This window comes from Erythrolamprus reginae, chromosome 1, assembly GCF_031021105.1.
Source record: "Erythrolamprus reginae isolate rEryReg1 chromosome 1, rEryReg1.hap1, whole genome shotgun sequence".
In the NCBI taxonomy this organism is placed as follows: Eukaryota; Metazoa; Chordata; class Lepidosauria; order Squamata; family Dipsadidae; genus Erythrolamprus; species Erythrolamprus reginae.
Genome location: NC_091950.1, coordinates 231122340 through 231139600, shown reverse-complemented (window position 1 = coordinate 231139600; position 17261 = coordinate 231122340). Strand labels below are relative to the sequence as shown.

The window sequence follows — 17261 nt, the reverse complement described above, 5'->3', positions numbered from 1 at the left end:
TCACATTCACTGTCTCATATTGTACCTAGTACAATTCTCAACATGTAGTTTAGCTCCTGGTGCCTTGGTAAAATTGTCAGCTATGTTATCCGTACTCTCACAATACTACTAATAATAAGTTTTATCATCCCATCTTTTACACACACTCTTACATTCAAATACTTTAAGTCTGTGTGTTTCAATCACGTCTTGACATCTTTACCCTTAGCCATACATATAGCTGACTGGTTATCTTCATATACAATACTAGGCTTTTGGCACTCTATACCCAAGTCTACCAGCAACTGCCGATAAACCACTAGATCTGTACATAACTGTGACAGACTAGCAAATTCGGCCTCCATTGTAGACAAACTAATGTGTTGCTGTCTCGTTGACTTCCAGCCTACAAAGCTCCACCAAACCAGTCGTAGACTTCCTGGTCACATTATCAGAGGTGAAACTGGCATCCGCATATGCCATTAATTCCAACCTATCATCTGGTTCCAAAAATAAACCATGATGCATGGTACTCTTCAAATACCACAATATCCTCTTTGCCACCTTCCATTGTTATTCAATTGGCTCCTTATTGTACTGTGCCAACTGATTCACGCTATATCCAGCCATGACCAGTTTCCCAAATATGACAAGTTTCCTATAAGCGAACGATACAGTTTCTTATCAACAGCCTTCCCTTTTTCATTGCTATGCACAAAGCAACTCTCCATCAGAATTCTAGCAATCTTACAACTTTCCATATTGAATTTCTTTAACAGACTGTTAATCTTTCCAGCTTGCAACAACTTATAGCCTTTCTTAGTCTTTACAATATCAACACCCAGATATTGCCTAATCTCACCTAGATTCCGTATTCTAAACTTCTTTTCGAAATCCTTTACAATCCTTTTAACAGATTCTACAGACCGAGCAATAATTGCTATATCGTCTGTGAAAAGCAATAATATCTCCCTGGAACGTTTCCTCTCTCTTACAAACATACAGGGATCAGCCTTACTTGCGTGAAATCCCACGTTCTCCAATTCTTTGACAATTAATGAATTCCACTTGTATCCAGATTGTTTTAACCCATATAAGCTTTTCTTTAGCTTCCAACATCTACCTTTTTCATGCGTTTCTGCCAAAATCTCTTTTATCACAGTCAAATGAGCTAGCATGTCTCCATTCCAGCTAAGCGGGTACGAAAAAGTTTTCTTGTTAACTGTATATGTGCTCCAATACTTTCCCACACATATGTCTTCCGCAAAATGTCCCAATATTTGGCAGCCAAACTTTCACCACGAATGTGAGTTAGTTGCTTATCATCCAGTATAAGTCCTATAATGCTGTGAGCCTTATCATTGTCCCAGTCTCTTTTCTTCTTGGCATCCTCTTCCACATCAGGATCCAGGTCAGTTAACTCGGGGGGGGGGGCGGTTAGCAACAATGTCCCACACTCCTTCACATTTCAACAGCATGGCACATTTTGTAGGCCTTGTGTTGTAGTTGCTTCCACCCAACTGAGCAATTCCAACCTTACTGGACTGGAATGTTGCCATCTTAATATTACTGTCACATAATACTAACTGTAGTACAATATTGGCCAATTTAAACCACACATTCAAAAACTACACCCCTCTGCTTCCCTGGGCCCATAACCAATGTTAGTATGTCTCAGTGCAGCTCTGTGCGAAACTTTCTTTATAAGGTATCTTTAATGTTTTCCAGAAATAAAAAAGAAGAAAAGAAAAAAGAAAGAAAAAAAGGAAAAGAATAAGGAGTGAAAGCAGTATTTCTCACATGTTTTGTTCCAGTTTAACAGATCTTAATCCATTTCTATTACCTTTCTGATACATTTCTTTATATTTTGTATATTTACATTTAATTATCATAAATAAATTTTACTAATTGATATAGAAAGAGATACATTGGGAAGAAAAAGAGTAATAAAAGTCATACTTCCTAAGGTAATTATTATCCTTCTTTTGTATACTGACACTTTGTATTGTTACATTTTCAGCCTTTGTTTCGAATCCATTCGTGCCATTTTTCCCAAATTCGTTTAGATTTTTTACTTTCAATCCCCTTAATTGAATTTGTCATTTCATCCATCTCAATACATTTATATATTTTATCAATAATTAAGCTCTCTGATGGAGTTTGTTCATTTTTCCATGTTTGTGCCAATGAGATTCTGACTGCAGTGCTTATATGTGTTATGAGGAAGAGCGTTTGTTTAGTATAAGATCTTTTCCAAATTCCTAAGAGTAAACCTTCTGGTGTGTATTCTATCTTCTCTTTTATAATTTCGGTGAGCCAATTATCCTTTGAATTTTGGGGCAGGACCACCACAGATGAAAAAAGGAACCTTTTTGTTTTTTTACATTTCCAACAGGTGTCTTGTAATGTCGGATATATTTTCGCTAATCTTGATGGTGGCATATACCATCTGTAGAAGAGTTTGTAATAATTTTCTTTATATGCAGCTGACAGTGTTATTTTAGATATTGTATTCCATGATTTTTCCCAATCTGCTAGATGAATATCATGTTGAACATTTTTAGCCCATGCTACCATAGGATTTTTAATTGTATCCTTTATTTTTTCATGTTCTAAAAGTAGTTGATAAATTTTACTAATCTGTTTGTCCTCATACTCTGTTAATATTTTGTCTAGAGGTTTTGTGGTGATTTCAATACCGGGTGTATGTTTATCTTTGTTGTATCTAGATTTTATTTGTGTATAAGTCCACCATTCTATTTTATGATTTTGTAGTTCTAGTTCTTGTCTGGTTTTTAGGTTCCCATTTGGATAAAGAATATCTGCGTATTTTAATGTTTTTGTTGGGTCTATCAAATTTGGGTAGCAGATAGCTTCCATGGTAGATAACCATCTAGGGATTTTAGAGTAATATTTCCTTTCTTCTGTGCAAAACTTTCAACATACAATCAGCAGAGTTGTTGCAGTGGTGTAGATAATGTGGGCTAGCCAGATAAAGACTCAGACGTAGTATTAACAATATTATTATTTACAAATATACAATAATATTAACAATAGATTACAAACCACACACAGCAAAGAATAATACAACTCATAAGCAAAGATATCTCAGAGTAACTCCCCCCACAGGGCACAGTGCTGGCGCCCTCTTGTGGCCAACCAGTCAAAGTTCTTAAAGGTACTCTTTACTTTCATAGACCAACATTGTTAGTTTACTATATGGCAACCCCAAAGTAGGTTATGTACCATGTACTAACAGACACTATTTTAGCATGTTGGTTTTTGATAATAATAGCTTGTCATATACCATACCTTTGTTCTTGGGTCATCTGAGAGGCTTAGATATAAAGAAGCTTTGCCATCTGCCTGAATCCAAAATGTATAATTATTTGTCTCTGGTGCCACAAAAAACCCACGTAGTCTTGCACTGGATAGCAAAAACAAAGATATTCAGATTTTTCTGTTGAATCTAAGAGGTGTGATTTGAATTAGTTAATTAGTTATCATATAAGAATCCTAACTTTAAATTAAAAGACCTTTCCTTTTTAAAAGAATAATAAAGATGTGTTCACTATTTCAGCCCAGAATATTAGAAATTTCAAGAAATGACTCATGGTGGCAAAGAAATCTTCTTTATTTAGGAGTCATGGTGACACGGTGGTTAGAATGCAGTATTGCAGGATAATTCTGTTAACTGCTGACAGCCAGCAATTCGGCAGTTTGATTCTCATCACTCAATGTTGACTTAGCCTACCATCCTTCTGAGGGTTGGTAAAATGAGGGGCTAAATTATTGGATGCAATATGCTGACTCTGTAAAGCACTATGAAGTGGTATATAGATCTAAGTGCTATTGCTATTGCTATTGCTATTGCTATTGCTATTATTATTATTATTATTATTATTATAATAAAAAAATATTAAAACTTTTATTGTTAAAAAAGATAATTCATATAATCGTTATTACACATCCAATACTGTTTCATTTTGCATATTAAGATCACAAATCATATCTCTATATGTTAAGCAAACTATATACATTTCCATGAGTTAATAAAACCTATGATGTTAATATATTTAACTTTCTTAAATGTACACTTATACTTTATATTGGTATATTCCATTTTTATTGCGGACCCATTCGTACCATTTTTTCCATATCTCTTTGGTTTCTTTGATTCTTACTCCTTTAATTACATTTGTCATTTCATCCATTTCAGCGCATTTATACACTTTCTCAATAATTAAGTTTTCAGACGGGATTTGTTCCTTTTTCCACAATTGGGCTATTGAAATTCTAACTGCGGTAATTATATGCGTCATAATATAGAGTTTTTGCTTGGGGTAATTTTGTTTCCAGATCCCTAAAAGCATGCCCTCAGGTGAATATTCAATTTCATCTTCCACAATTTCGGTAAGCCACTTATGTATAGTTTTCCATAGACTTTGAATCTTAGAGCAGGACCACCACATATGAAAAAAGGTTCCCTGGTGTTTCTTCCATTTCCAAGAGGTATCTTTAAGTTTGGGATATATCTTAGCAAGTCTTTGAGGAGGTAAATACCACCTATATAGGAGTTTATAGAAATTTTCTTTAAAGGCTGCCGACAACATGACTTTACAAATATTGTTCTATGATTTCTCCCAATCTGTTAATTGTATATTATGTTGAACCTTCTTGGCCCATGCAATCATTGGGTCTTTAGCAATGTCCTCTATCCTCTATTATTATTATTATTATTATTATTATTATTATTATTATTATTATCATTTAGATTTGTATGCCGCCCTTCTTTGAAGACTCGGGGTGGCTTTACTACTGTTAATGTTTTGAGAATATGTTTCTTGGTTGAATATGTCTGCGTATCTGAGGAAACAGTTAATCCATATCAATAACAATTGATAGCAACAGAAAGAAGGTGTGACATTTACCAGAGCCCTTATAAAAATATTAGTGTGTAGTATTTTCGTAACTAAATAGTGATGTGTTTCCTGGCCTTGATCATACTTATATAATGGGGGGAAATGATCATATTTTAAGAAAAGAATGGAAGGAGGACTTGGTTATTTTTACTCTGGAAAATAATCTTAATTGTGTTAGTTGTAATGTCTATGGAGATTCTCAGTCATCTAAGTCATAATTATCACAAAGGTGTTGTTTCAAGAAGCAACTGGATTTTCTTTTTCTCTGAAGATGTTTCACTTCTCATCTAAAAAGCTTCTTTGAAGCTGAAGAAGTTTCTTGGTTGAGAAGCAAAATGTCTTCAAAGAAAAACAAGAGAATCCGGTTGCCTCTTAAATAAGTACCTTTTAGTTAGCTGTGTTATGGTAATTTTATCATTTATATCCATACATTTCATATTTAATCCCAAAATATGTTACTGCTATCTTGATTTCTATTAGATTAATACTTCAACTGATTTGTTATTTATCAAATAAATAGGAGAGGGGTGGCATACAAATCCAATCAAATAAATAAATACTTATTCATGGACAAAGAAATCCTTGAATTTTTCATCAAAGTAACATGAAGAATGTGGATCAGTTTATCAACAGATTGCAATTTTTGTGTGTGATATTTTGGTTAAAAATGCAAGGGTCACCTTATCCATAAATATATATATGAAGGTCTTGGGTTTCTTCCCATGTAGGATTTAGAGATTTCTGGCGAGGTTTCAACAAGGTCCCACTCGTCATCTTCAGGCTCCAGCCGGTCCCTGAGGAGCCTCAGGCTGAATCACAACATATACAAACTGAAACCAGACTCAGAACAACACAGGACACTACCACCAATCACCTCCACCACACCCAAACCCACACTCACCCTACAGACCAAATACAACCACCACCCAGAATCCAAACTACAGCAGCGCTCCCAACTGTTGCAGCCCCCTCTGACTTGCACACAAAGCAAACCGACAAACATCATAAACACATGACCAGACCACAAACTCGCAGCCAAACAAAAATTGTTACACCTAGACACACACTACAAAACAGCTAAGTAGCCTGCAAGTTCCGACTACTCAGGATATCACCCCCAATCCACAAACATCAACTAATCAGCATACATCAATTATATCAACGACCCCAGGTGTTACCCCACTGACTCACAAGGAAGTTTCAACACAGCCTGCAGCTGCTGAGCCATCAAACCACACCCACCCACCCACCAGTATTTATAGAGGGAAGGCAGCTCAGGTCTTGCTGTATTCGCCCTAGAACAAGGACAGAAGCACCAGCCTGAAGATGATGAGTGGGACCTCATCGAAACGTCGCCAGAAATTTCTAAATCCTACAGGAAGAAACCCGAATATGCCAAGACCTTCATACCTGTACATTTCTAGGAATCAAAAATGACTTGATGGCACATAATCAATCAATAAATCTAAAAAAAAATTAGGCAGACAGCTTTCTAAGCTTCAATTAAAATGCAGTTTAAAATTGATTAAATAAATAAAGCAGTGATTTAAATGGAGATTAGCTTGACATTTTCTACATATTAGGGTTGTGCAGCAGTTCAGATTCAGAAGAAAATGGATTCCTGTAACTTCTTAAAGCTTCTCTACCTGCTTCCAGAAGCTCTCAGTGAAACAAAAAGTCTCTTAAAAAGTCATTGGGCTACATCACATAGGAAACAATAGATGGGATCTCTTGAAGCATTGATTTAAATACATAGAATGCAATGAAAACAAGACAGAGAAAGAAGCAAATTGTAAGTGTTCTTCAGTTACCTTCCTTCCTATTATATTGTGGCAAGTAACGTAACCTTTAAGGATACTCCAGGAAAGTGTGACCTAAACTAATTCCCCATTATCATAATCACCCAGGAAGTCTGTGTCTTCATTTAGAACTGGCAGGGAAAATATATGAATATTCTAAACTCTCTCACTGCCCGTTCCTTTAAACTTTCATAGCAGTTGTACAAAGCAAATTAAATGTATAGATTGTAGAATAGTCAGTATTATATTATTGCAATTGTTAATATGAAGACAACTTAATAAAGAACACTTATTACCTGAACAGCTTCTGTTTCTCAGGCAGAAAATTATATGGAGAACTGGCATTAGGAACAATCTGCCACCTGTATCCTGGAATCGCTTCAGTGAGATTAGCATCTGAACCATCCCAAACTTCAAAAAGAAGGCCCCTGTTTCCTGATAAGTTGGAAAACAAGGATGGAGTCATCAGTAAATGAACAGAAGTAGTAGTTAACTTATAAATATGCAAAGTAACCAGAGATCAAAATCAATCCACAACAACCTGAGTCTAAGATCTCAGCCCCACCTCATTTCTCATTTGATCATTTAGATGAGCCGTAAATTAAAGATACCTGGCTGAATTTCACTAAATGTTCTATTATTGTCTACTGTTCCAGTTGCACAGATGATCTTTTGTGGAGTAATATGTTTAATTTGGCAGGGCGTACCTGTGGAGAGGAAAGAACAGCATGAAAATGAAAAAAATCTCAGAGCATTTGCAACCTTCCTACACACTCACTATACATTCCAAATCATTTTGTGTGCTTTTTTACCATGTTTCCATTTTTTGAGGCTTAAATGCCATGAAATTTGATTTTATCATTTTTACCTGCAGCTGTGACTTTCATAGGTGTATCAAAGAAGTCTCCTGTGATGGTGAGGTCAGTTCCACCACCTAGGCTGCCTGTAGCAGGAGACACTGAAGAAATGTCTGAGAGAAAAATAAAAAAAGGTAATCATAGGCTGGCTTTTTGTCCCTCTTCTCTCCCTTTATCTTCATGAGAACTAAAAAGGGTCAAGAAGTCTGATATGCTTTCTCAAATTATATTTCTGCCTTGGGCTCAAGACAAGCAACTCTCCCTTCTGTTCCTCCTCAGACCACCTCGCCCCATTCCTAAGAGGTCTGCAAGGGTATGCATAAGCGCACCAATGTGCCTACTGTCACTGTTTTAATGTTCCCACATGCTCAAAACTGTCTCATGTATATATGTTTATATTTTTACTGTAATCTTATATATGCTTAACGTGAATGAATGAATGAATGAATGAATGAATGAATGAATGAATGAATGAATGAATATGATTGGTGGATGTCATTTAGGCCAACAAATATTGGGACAGATTAGTTTCCTGTTGACTCAAGGACTTTTGGAGAGCCATGTGCATATCTATGTCCACCTGCTAACTTTAAAAAAAATCAATTTAAAAATAATGGAATAGTGATTGTGCTTCATTGAATATGAATGAAAGGGGAAAGAATAGAGATACTTTCATGGCAAAAAGGCTTTCGTGTCTTCTTCCTTGGACAGCTTGAGAATTTATATAACTTTGGGACTATCTCCACTCATTACACATTCTAAAAACTTTAGAACTGAATGTGACTGTATCCCTTTAAGTAGGTCTATTATCTGTCTCTCTCTTTCTTTCTCTCTCGCGCACACACACACACACACACACACACACACTTCTCACACCTCTTTCACCCCTTTCCCATTCTTTCCTTTCTGTCTGCCTCCATAGTCACTCTTTAATCTCTCTTTTTAATTAATTGTAACTTTTCCTCTTGCTGTTGTTTCAGCATAGCTGTGATATTAGCCAGAGTACCTGGCTTAGCCCTATTTCTATCCTCTTATTTGGTTTAACCACAGGTCTAGGGGAGATACCTGTTTCTACCAAAGTAGAGGCCTCTTCTAAGGGAGAATCTGTCATTTCTGTATTTTTCATATCTACTTATTTGTAAACTGAACCCGCACAATTCAGGTCCGTACTGAATTTTGCAGTGTTTGGTATGCCGAACCCGAAATTTTTTGAAACTTCAGGCAAAGTTCGGGGTCGCGTTCGGTGTTTGGAGCTTTGACGTCACCGGCAGATTGGCATCCTTAGCAACCTGCCGGTGACGTCAATGCTCCGCCCCTGGAATCTCTTTGTGGGAGGGATTCCCCAGCTCCTTCAAAGGGAGGTTTTCATGTAAAAATAAACATTGTTATTTTTACAAAAAAGGATGCTGCAGTGGCACTGCAAGCAAAGGGCAGTCCTTTCACGTAAAGATAAACAGGTTTATTTTTACGTGAAAGGACCACCCTTTGCTTGCAGTGCTACTGCGGCATCCTTTTTTGTAAAAATAACAATGTTTATTTTTATGTGAAGACTTCCCTTTGAAGGAGTTGGGGAATCTCTCCCATGAAGAGATTCCAGGGGCAGAGCCTTGTCATCACCGGCAGGTTGCTAAGGACGCCAAGGTGATCACTTCCTGGATTCCATGGAATCCAGAAAGTGATCACCTTGGCGTCCTTAGCAACCTGCTGGTATACGTGACATCAAAGCTCCATCCCGGAATCTCTTGGTGGGATTCCCCGTTCGGGTTTGGGTTCAGGTTGGGTTCAGGTTTGGCCGAATTTTGCGTAAAGTTCGTCCAAACTTGTTGAACCCAAACACTGTTGGGTTCACCCATCACTACTTATTTGTTCTAGGCTCTGGTAAAAAGTCTGGTTTCTGCAGCCAGCATGTTGGCCAATTTTGGCAAAGTCTGAACTGCATATAAGAAGTAAACTATCTTCCTTTTGCAGCCTCCTTTTCAACAACTTTCTTTTCATGGCATATATAATAATCCCTTTGAGTTTAAGCCATTTTCACTTGTGTGATTTCCACCTTTTGGATATCCCACTTTTGCCACCACTTTGTCACAAATTCTTTTAAGTATACCCAAGTGAGTGAATTCCAAAACATAAGAGAGCCAACACAACACAAATTCCTAAGCATCACACACACACACACACACACACACACACACACAGATACATTCACAGGCTAGTGTTCACTGCTGCCCACTACCCCATTCTTCCCCACTATGCCCACACCTCATACTATTACTAGCTCCAACTACAACACTATTCCTTGTGAGTTCTATTATTGCCAATATATTTCTTTCTATCTGGTTCAGAATGCTTTATTTCCACACAGGAATACACAACCAACTAACCAACCCTAATCCCATTTTTTCGTAAGGGCCTAAATACGTGGCTCTGCCAATCAGCTTGAGGCCCCAGTGGGGGAACAAAAAAGGTGGTTGATTGAGTTATATAACTGTAAGTCACCCACAGTTACCCTCTAGGGTAAGATGGGGAGCCAATACATTTTATGAATGAATGAATGAATGAACACTAACATGTATGGGATACCTATGGCCAACATTTCAACAAGAACAATTTAGATTGTACAATGTTTCCTAGTAGTCAGTAATGAATACAAAGTATATAACATTATTGATGAAACTTGTTTTCACATTCCTTAATGCAATCTTTCAAAATGAAGCACTGCAAATATTACATCAAGATAAAGCACAGCACCTGAAAATGTCTGATACAAGAAAAGTTCCTGTTTAGCACTTATAAGCCAAGCATCTTTGTGTACTATTGACCTGCAACACAAAAACCAGAAAAATAATCAGAAATACATACAAGAGAAGAAAGTAAGTTTGACATCCATAGATTATAACATGAGGAAATGTAACATAGTGATGAAACACTAAAAAAACCAGTAAAGAATTAACTGAACTTTTTAGCAAACATTAAAAATATATAACCTAAGTAGACTTTTAAAATTTAAAAATTACGGATTACCAAATAAATTTATTTTGCTCTTAAGTTATCTCTTTAAGTTATTTCTACATTGTGCATTTCTCCTAAGTGTAAATATTATGGTCTCATGGTTGAAACCAGATGGGAGTGAGGTTTCATGAATGCAGGGCATACCTAACATATGTGAAACTTGGCGCTGATTATTTTTTGAAACTCATCTCTGTCACTGATGCCCCATGTTGTCTGTTGCCAAAGATCTAATCAGCACATCAGTCACAGTGACCTAACTGCACACCTCCAGATAGCTTCTTTATTATCTCCAAATTGTCAACAATGTGACCCCAGATATCTGCATCTGGGACAGACCACTGCCCTGCTCTTGGTACACAAATACAGGAAGGATGTAAACTAATAGGGGCTTTATTAAGCAAATGAAGGAAATTTTCTTTTACTTACCTTCCCTTGTTATACACTGAAAAGCTAACATTGTGTGACCCTGTAAGAAAAGAAAATACTCTTGAATGCATAATTTATGAATGCTGTATTTTAGACCTTTTGTTCTTCATCAGCATAATAAACTATTTTCAGAATCCTGAATAGAACTTTTGCTTTCAGTTTGACACTTTTTACCCTAGGAAAATATTTCTGCTCTCCTTAGTTTTCACAATGCTTCTATTTACTGTTTTATACTAGCTACTTATGTTTTGTCACAGTGGCTTGGAGTATTCACTGGAAATCAAGATAAAAGGAAGAATCAGCAAGGAAAACTAGTTGATTCCTTGCAAAAGAAGACCAAGACATACATGTTTATAAAGCTGAATAAAAACATGGTATTATTTTCTTATTTTTACTAACCGATATAGTTGCCTTCCACTTGACATGCTACAGTTCCTAGGCCATCAACTAGATGAATAGGATAACTGTAAACAAAGCAAAAGAAAATATTGCTGAAAAGGTTAAAACATCTTGTTCAAATGAAGAGATATCATGTTTCTTCATTACAAAGACTTCTAAAAAGGCAACAATATGTGAATTGGCGGTCATTGCCTTCAGGTGTTTATTGAACATAAAATCATTGAAATAATGTTAATGTTAAATAATGTTAAATGCTTTTAAAGTTTTTGATCCTAGATTAGGGCATACTATACAAACTACTGTAATTTACAAACAATAAATGTAATGATATTTTTCTTTGCTAAAAGAGAGATGCATCTGTGTGTGCCAGCATTCAGGACTGTATATCCATGCTTAGACCCATTCTTTATAAGACAATAGCTTCAACTCCTTGAACATTTTGTTTGTCACTTCAACATCCATAATATAATTTTTGAGCTACAACACTGACCAGAACTGATTGCAATACTCTGTATGTGATTGTACCAAAGATTTATATCAAAGCATTCTGATATTGCATATGTAAAAAGATAATGAGGATAATTAGTTAATTAATTATATATCATCAAGTATAGATCAATGTCTGGTGACTACTTGGATAAATTTATTTATTTATTTTTATTTATTACTTGGATTTGTATGCCGCCCCTCTCCGAAGACTCGGGGCGGCTCACAACATGTAGAAACAAATCATAAGTAATCAAACAATTTAAAATTTTAAAGATTTAAAAAACCCCATATACTAACAGACACACACACAAGCATAGCATATATAAATTAAACGTGCCCAGGGGGAGATGTTTCAATTCCCCCATGCCTGACGGCAAAGGTGGGTTTTAAGAAGTTTACGGAAGGCAGGAAGAGTAGGGGCAGTTCTAATCTCCGGGGGGAGTTGGTTCCAGAGGGCCGGTGCCGCCACAGAGAAGGCTCTTCCCCTGGGGCCCGCCAACCGACATTGCTTAGTTGACGAGACCCGGAGAAGGCCCACTCTGTGGGACCTAATTGGTCGCTGGGATTCGTGCGGCAGGAGGCGGTCTCGGAGATATTCTGGTCCAGTGCCATGAAGGGCTTTAAAGGTCATAACTACCACTTTGAATTGTGACCAGAAACTGATCGGCAGCCAATGCAGACTGCGGAGTGATGGAGAAACATGGGCATACCTAGGTAAGCCCATGACTGCTCTCGCAGCTGTATTTTGCACGATCTGAAGTTTCCGAACACTTTTCAAAGGTAGCCCCATGTAGAGAGCATTACAGTAGTCGAACCTCGACGTGATGAGGGCATGAGTGACTGTGAGCAATGAGTCCCGGTCCAGATAGGGCCGCAACTGGTGCACCAGGCGAACCTGGGCAAACGCCCCCCTCGCCACAGCTGAGAGATGTTGTTCTAATGTGAGCTGTGGATCGAGGAGGACGCCCAAGTTGCGGACCCTCTCTGAGGGGGTCAATAATTCCCCCCCCCAGGGTAATGGACGGACAGCTGGAGTTGTCCTTGGGAGGCAAAACCCACAGCCACTCCGTCTTATCCGGGTTGAGCTTGAGTCTGTTGACACCCCAACAGCCTCCAGGCAGCAGCACATCACTTCCACCGCTTCGTTGACTGGGCATGGGGTGGAGATGTAAAGCTGGGTATCATCCGCATATTGATGATACCTCACCCCATGTCCTTGGATGATCTCGCCCAGCGGTTTCATGTAGATGTTAAATAGCAGGGGGGAGAGCACCGACCCCTGAGGCACCCCACAAGGGAGAGACCTAGGAGTCGACCTCTGTCCCCCCACTAACACCGACTGCGACCGGCCAGAGAGGTAGGAGGAGAACCACTGAAGAACAGTGCCTCCCACTCCCAACCCCTCCAGCCGGTGCAGAAGGATACCATGGTCGATGGTATCGAAAGCCGCTGAGAGGTCAAGGAGCACCAGGACAGAGGATAAACCCCTGTCCTGGGCCCGCCAGAGATCATCCATCAACGCGACCAAAGCAGTTTCCGTGCTGTAACCGGGCCTGAAACCCGACTGCTGGGGACCTAGATAATCGGCTTCTTCCAAGGACCGCTGGAGTTGGAGTGCCACCACCTTCTCAACAACCTTCCCCATAAAGGGAAGGTTGGAGACTGGACGGTAGTTATTAAGCACAGCTGGGTCCAGGGAGGGCTTCTTGAGGAGGGGGCGCACAAGCGCTTCTTTATAGAGTGATGGAAAAACTCCCTTCCCCAAGGAAGCGTTGGTAATCTCCTGGGCCCAGCTCCGTGTCACCTCCCTGCTGGCCGAAACCAACCAGGAGGGACACGGATCCAGTAAACAGGTGGCGGAACTCACAGCTCCAATGGCCTTGTCCACTTCATCAGGTGTCACCAGATCAAACTCTTCCCAGACAGGTGGACAAGTACGTGCCCCAGTCACCTCGACTGACTCGTTGTCAGTCGACTCTGTTTTACAATTGGAGTCGAGGTCGGCCCGAATCCGAGCGACTTTATCAGCGAAAAACGTGTTAAAGTCCTCGGCACTACTCTGCAAGGGCTCCCCAACTCCCCCCTGATTAAGAAGGGAGCGGGTCACCCTAAACAGAGCGGCTGGGCGGGATTCCGCTGATGCAATCAAGGCGGCATGGTACGCGCATCTTGCCGCCTTGAGCGCCACTTTGTAAGTCTTAATAAAAGCTCTTACAAGTGTTCGATCAGATTCAGACCTACTCTTCCTCCATCGCTTCTCTAGACGTCTCTTCTGGCGTTTCAACTCCCGGAGCTCCTCGTTGAACCATGGAGCTCTACGGGGTCTAGCGCCACGGAGAGGTCGCAAAGGTGCAATCCGGTCAAGAGCCTCTGCTGCAGCCTCGTTCCAGGCTTTCGCAAGAGACTCTGCCGAACTGTGGACAAGTGCCTCTGGAATAACCCCAAGCGCCGTCTGAAAGCCCTCTGGGTCCATCAGGCGTCTGGGGCGGAACATCTTAATTGGTTCCGCCTCCCTGCGGGGAAGGATTGGAGCCAGGAAGTCAAGCCGTAGTAGAAAATGGTCTGACCATGACAAAGGCACTGCTTCTAAGCCCCTTAGTCTCAGACCATTACTCAATTGCTCGGAAAGGAATACCATGTCGGGTGCGTGCCCCCCCTCATGAGTCGGACCCTGTACTACTTGAGTCAGGTCCATTGCTGTCATGGTGGCCATGAACTCCTGTGCCAACCCAGAGGTTTCGCCGAGTGACGGCAGGTTGAAGTCCCCCAAGACAATAAGTCTGGGGAACTCCACCACCAACCCGGCTACCTCCTCGAGTAGCACAGGCAGGGCTTTTGACACGCAGCTGGGAGGCAGGTACGTGAGAAATAAGCCCACCTGAACCCCTAAGTCCAACTTCATCAAGAGTGATTCGCAACCCGCAATTTCCGGAGCAATGAGCCCACGTAGGCAAAGGCTCTCCCTGGCTATAATAGCCACTCCTCCCCCCCTTCCCTGGGGTCGAGGTTGATGCCATATCTGAAACCCAGCTGGGCAAATTTCAGAGAGAGGAACACCTCCCTCTGGGCCCAGCCAGGTTTCAGTAATACATGCCAGGTCGGCCTCCTCATCCAGGATCAGATCCCGGATGAGGAGAGCTTTATTTACCACCGACCTGGCATTAAGCAGCAGCAACCTGAGCCCAGGGCCAGAGTTACACTCATCACCAGTACCCAAGATTGGGCTCACGGAGCCAGAACAAGGGATCGTTATTAAGCAACGGTCCCTCGTTCCCCTGGAACGGCTAACTCCGCGGCCCCCGCCATATCTGCCTCTCCCCAGCAACACAGGAATATTCTGACCCTCTGTCACCCCAGAGATTAGTGCCCCCTCCCCTCCTGCCTCTCCGGCGTCAGGTGGGCCAAGTCTATCATTCATACTGCTTCCATTTATCACATTCATACCATAATCCCACCCGCCCCAACCATTGCATTCATACCAATCATTCGTCCCATATTTACCCCAATCATCCATTAATTACAAAACCCCCTAGTGATATTAAAATGAATTAAATTAATAATAATTAAAATACTAATAATATATATCACAATATAAAATAGGAATAAAAAGTTCATAGATTAATAGTTAATAATATAAAATCAGAGCTTAGCTATTAATTAAACTTGGTAAAGTGCAAAGTTCTAAAGTGCTAAAAATATAGGAAATAATTAAAAATCAACTATCCATCAAGCCAGCAATACTGACACCAGTTCTTAAAGGTGAGTTCTGGGGGGGGGGGAAGAATTGATCAGGGGAAAAATGTTGTTGAGGGAGAAATCTTGGCATATTGTTGTTAAGTTTTTGGTGCCAGCCACTGCCACTGGCTGGCACTCTCAGGTCTTTCTCTGGGTTCTCAGTCACTTCCTCTCCTCTGCTCTTACAATGCTTCCAGGTCTCCAGACCTTCTGCAGTCTTATGAGGTCTTAATAGAAACTCCATGTGGGCTCAGTGGGGCGAGCTTCAGGCACTGCCTCAGTCTCAGTTCCTCTTTCCTCCTTCCTCTTTCTTTCCTCTTTCTTTCCTCTCCTTCCTCCCACTAGTTCATTCCTCCATAGTCCCTCCGGCGCCGGGTGCTCCCACCATACAGCTCCTTGGCGTCTCGGGTCTATGCAGTGGGGGGAGGGCAATTTCAGACGTCGCCCCTCTTTCTCCCCTCTCTCCTTTCCTCTCGGTGCACGCTCTCTCCTCCCGTCAGCTGTCCTTCCTTGCACACTCGAGACCCCTCCAGGGGACCATCAGCTTCAGGAGACCTCCTCCAAAAAAGGCTTCCCCCGGAGTCTGGGTCGTCCAAGCCAGTTGTTTCTTGGTTTGCTCCCTCTCCCTCTCCCTGGCCGTCACGGTCCTCCACTCTTCCCTTCTCCAACTCACCCGACTCACTCTCGGCAGCGCGGCTCAGTTGTAAATAGCAGCCGCCATTCCTCCGTGTCTCCGCCAACCCGACTCCAGGCGTGTTCGTGGCCAAACAACTCGCCACCGCCACGAACACCGCCGAATCTAGGATTTCTGGAAACGGGGACACTTCGCCTCCCCAGAACTTCAAAGCAGTTGCTGACTCAACGGGGGGGTTCCTATATTTTTCTTTGATATTTAGCCGTAGTCCGGTGGAGCTATATTCCACCCTCCTCCTCCCACCGGAACCGGAAGTGTAATATAGCAAATGTTTGCTATATTAATCTATCTCTAGGTTCCTCATTCCAAAAACATTGCTGTAATTTTTCTAATTTCATTCATCCATGCTATCTGTTGCCTTTGACTTCTCAAGCACAGCATTCTTTTTTTCTGGTCCAACATCTACTCCTTATAGTTTGAAAATTGCTTTCTCATCATTGCCTTGAGGAAGTAGTCAGTCTATATTTGGCCCAGACTGTTTAATTTTCTTACACAGTAATTTTTATTAGTAACCATCTCCAAGTTCATGATTTATTTATTTATTTATTTATTTATTTATTTATTTATTTATTTATTTATTTATTTATTTATTTATTTATTTATTTATTTATTTATTTATTTATTTATTTATTTATTTATTTATTTATTTATTTATTTATTTATTTATTTATTGTTAGAGTTGGAAGGGACCATGCAGGTCATCAAGTCCAACCCCCTGCCTAAGCAGGAACCCTATAGCATCCTAGCCAAATGGCAGTCCAATTTCCTCTTTAAAATGTCCAGAGTATTGGAGTTCACAACGTCTGCTGGCAGGTTGTTCCACTGGTTGATCGTTCTTACCGTCAGGAAGTTATTCCTTATTTCCAGATTGAATCTCTCCTTGGTCAGCTTCCAGCCATTTTTCCTCATCCGGCCCTCCGGTGCCCTGGAGAATAAATTGATCCCCTCCTCT

General features: G+C 40.4%; 1 protein-coding gene across 1 annotated transcript in view; it reads right to left on the bottom strand.

The window, feature by feature from the left end:
- The window catches only part of PKHD1 (PKHD1 ciliary IPT domain containing fibrocystin/polyductin), a 359271-nt gene that overhangs the window by 323471 nt on the left and 18539 nt on the right, over positions 1-17261 (bottom strand). Inside the window, exons 9-15 of the mRNA XM_070732513.1 lie at positions 11392-11456; positions 10993-11032; positions 10306-10376; positions 7569-7670; positions 7312-7407; positions 6997-7135; positions 3292-3406 (exon numbers count right to left, since the gene is read on the bottom strand). Coding sequence (XP_070588614.1) covers positions 3292-3406; positions 6997-7135; positions 7312-7407; positions 7569-7670; positions 10306-10376; positions 10993-11032; positions 11392-11456 — 628 coding nt within the window. The remainder of the gene's footprint in view (positions 1-3291; positions 3407-6996; positions 7136-7311; positions 7408-7568; positions 7671-10305; positions 10377-10992; positions 11033-11391; positions 11457-17261) is intronic.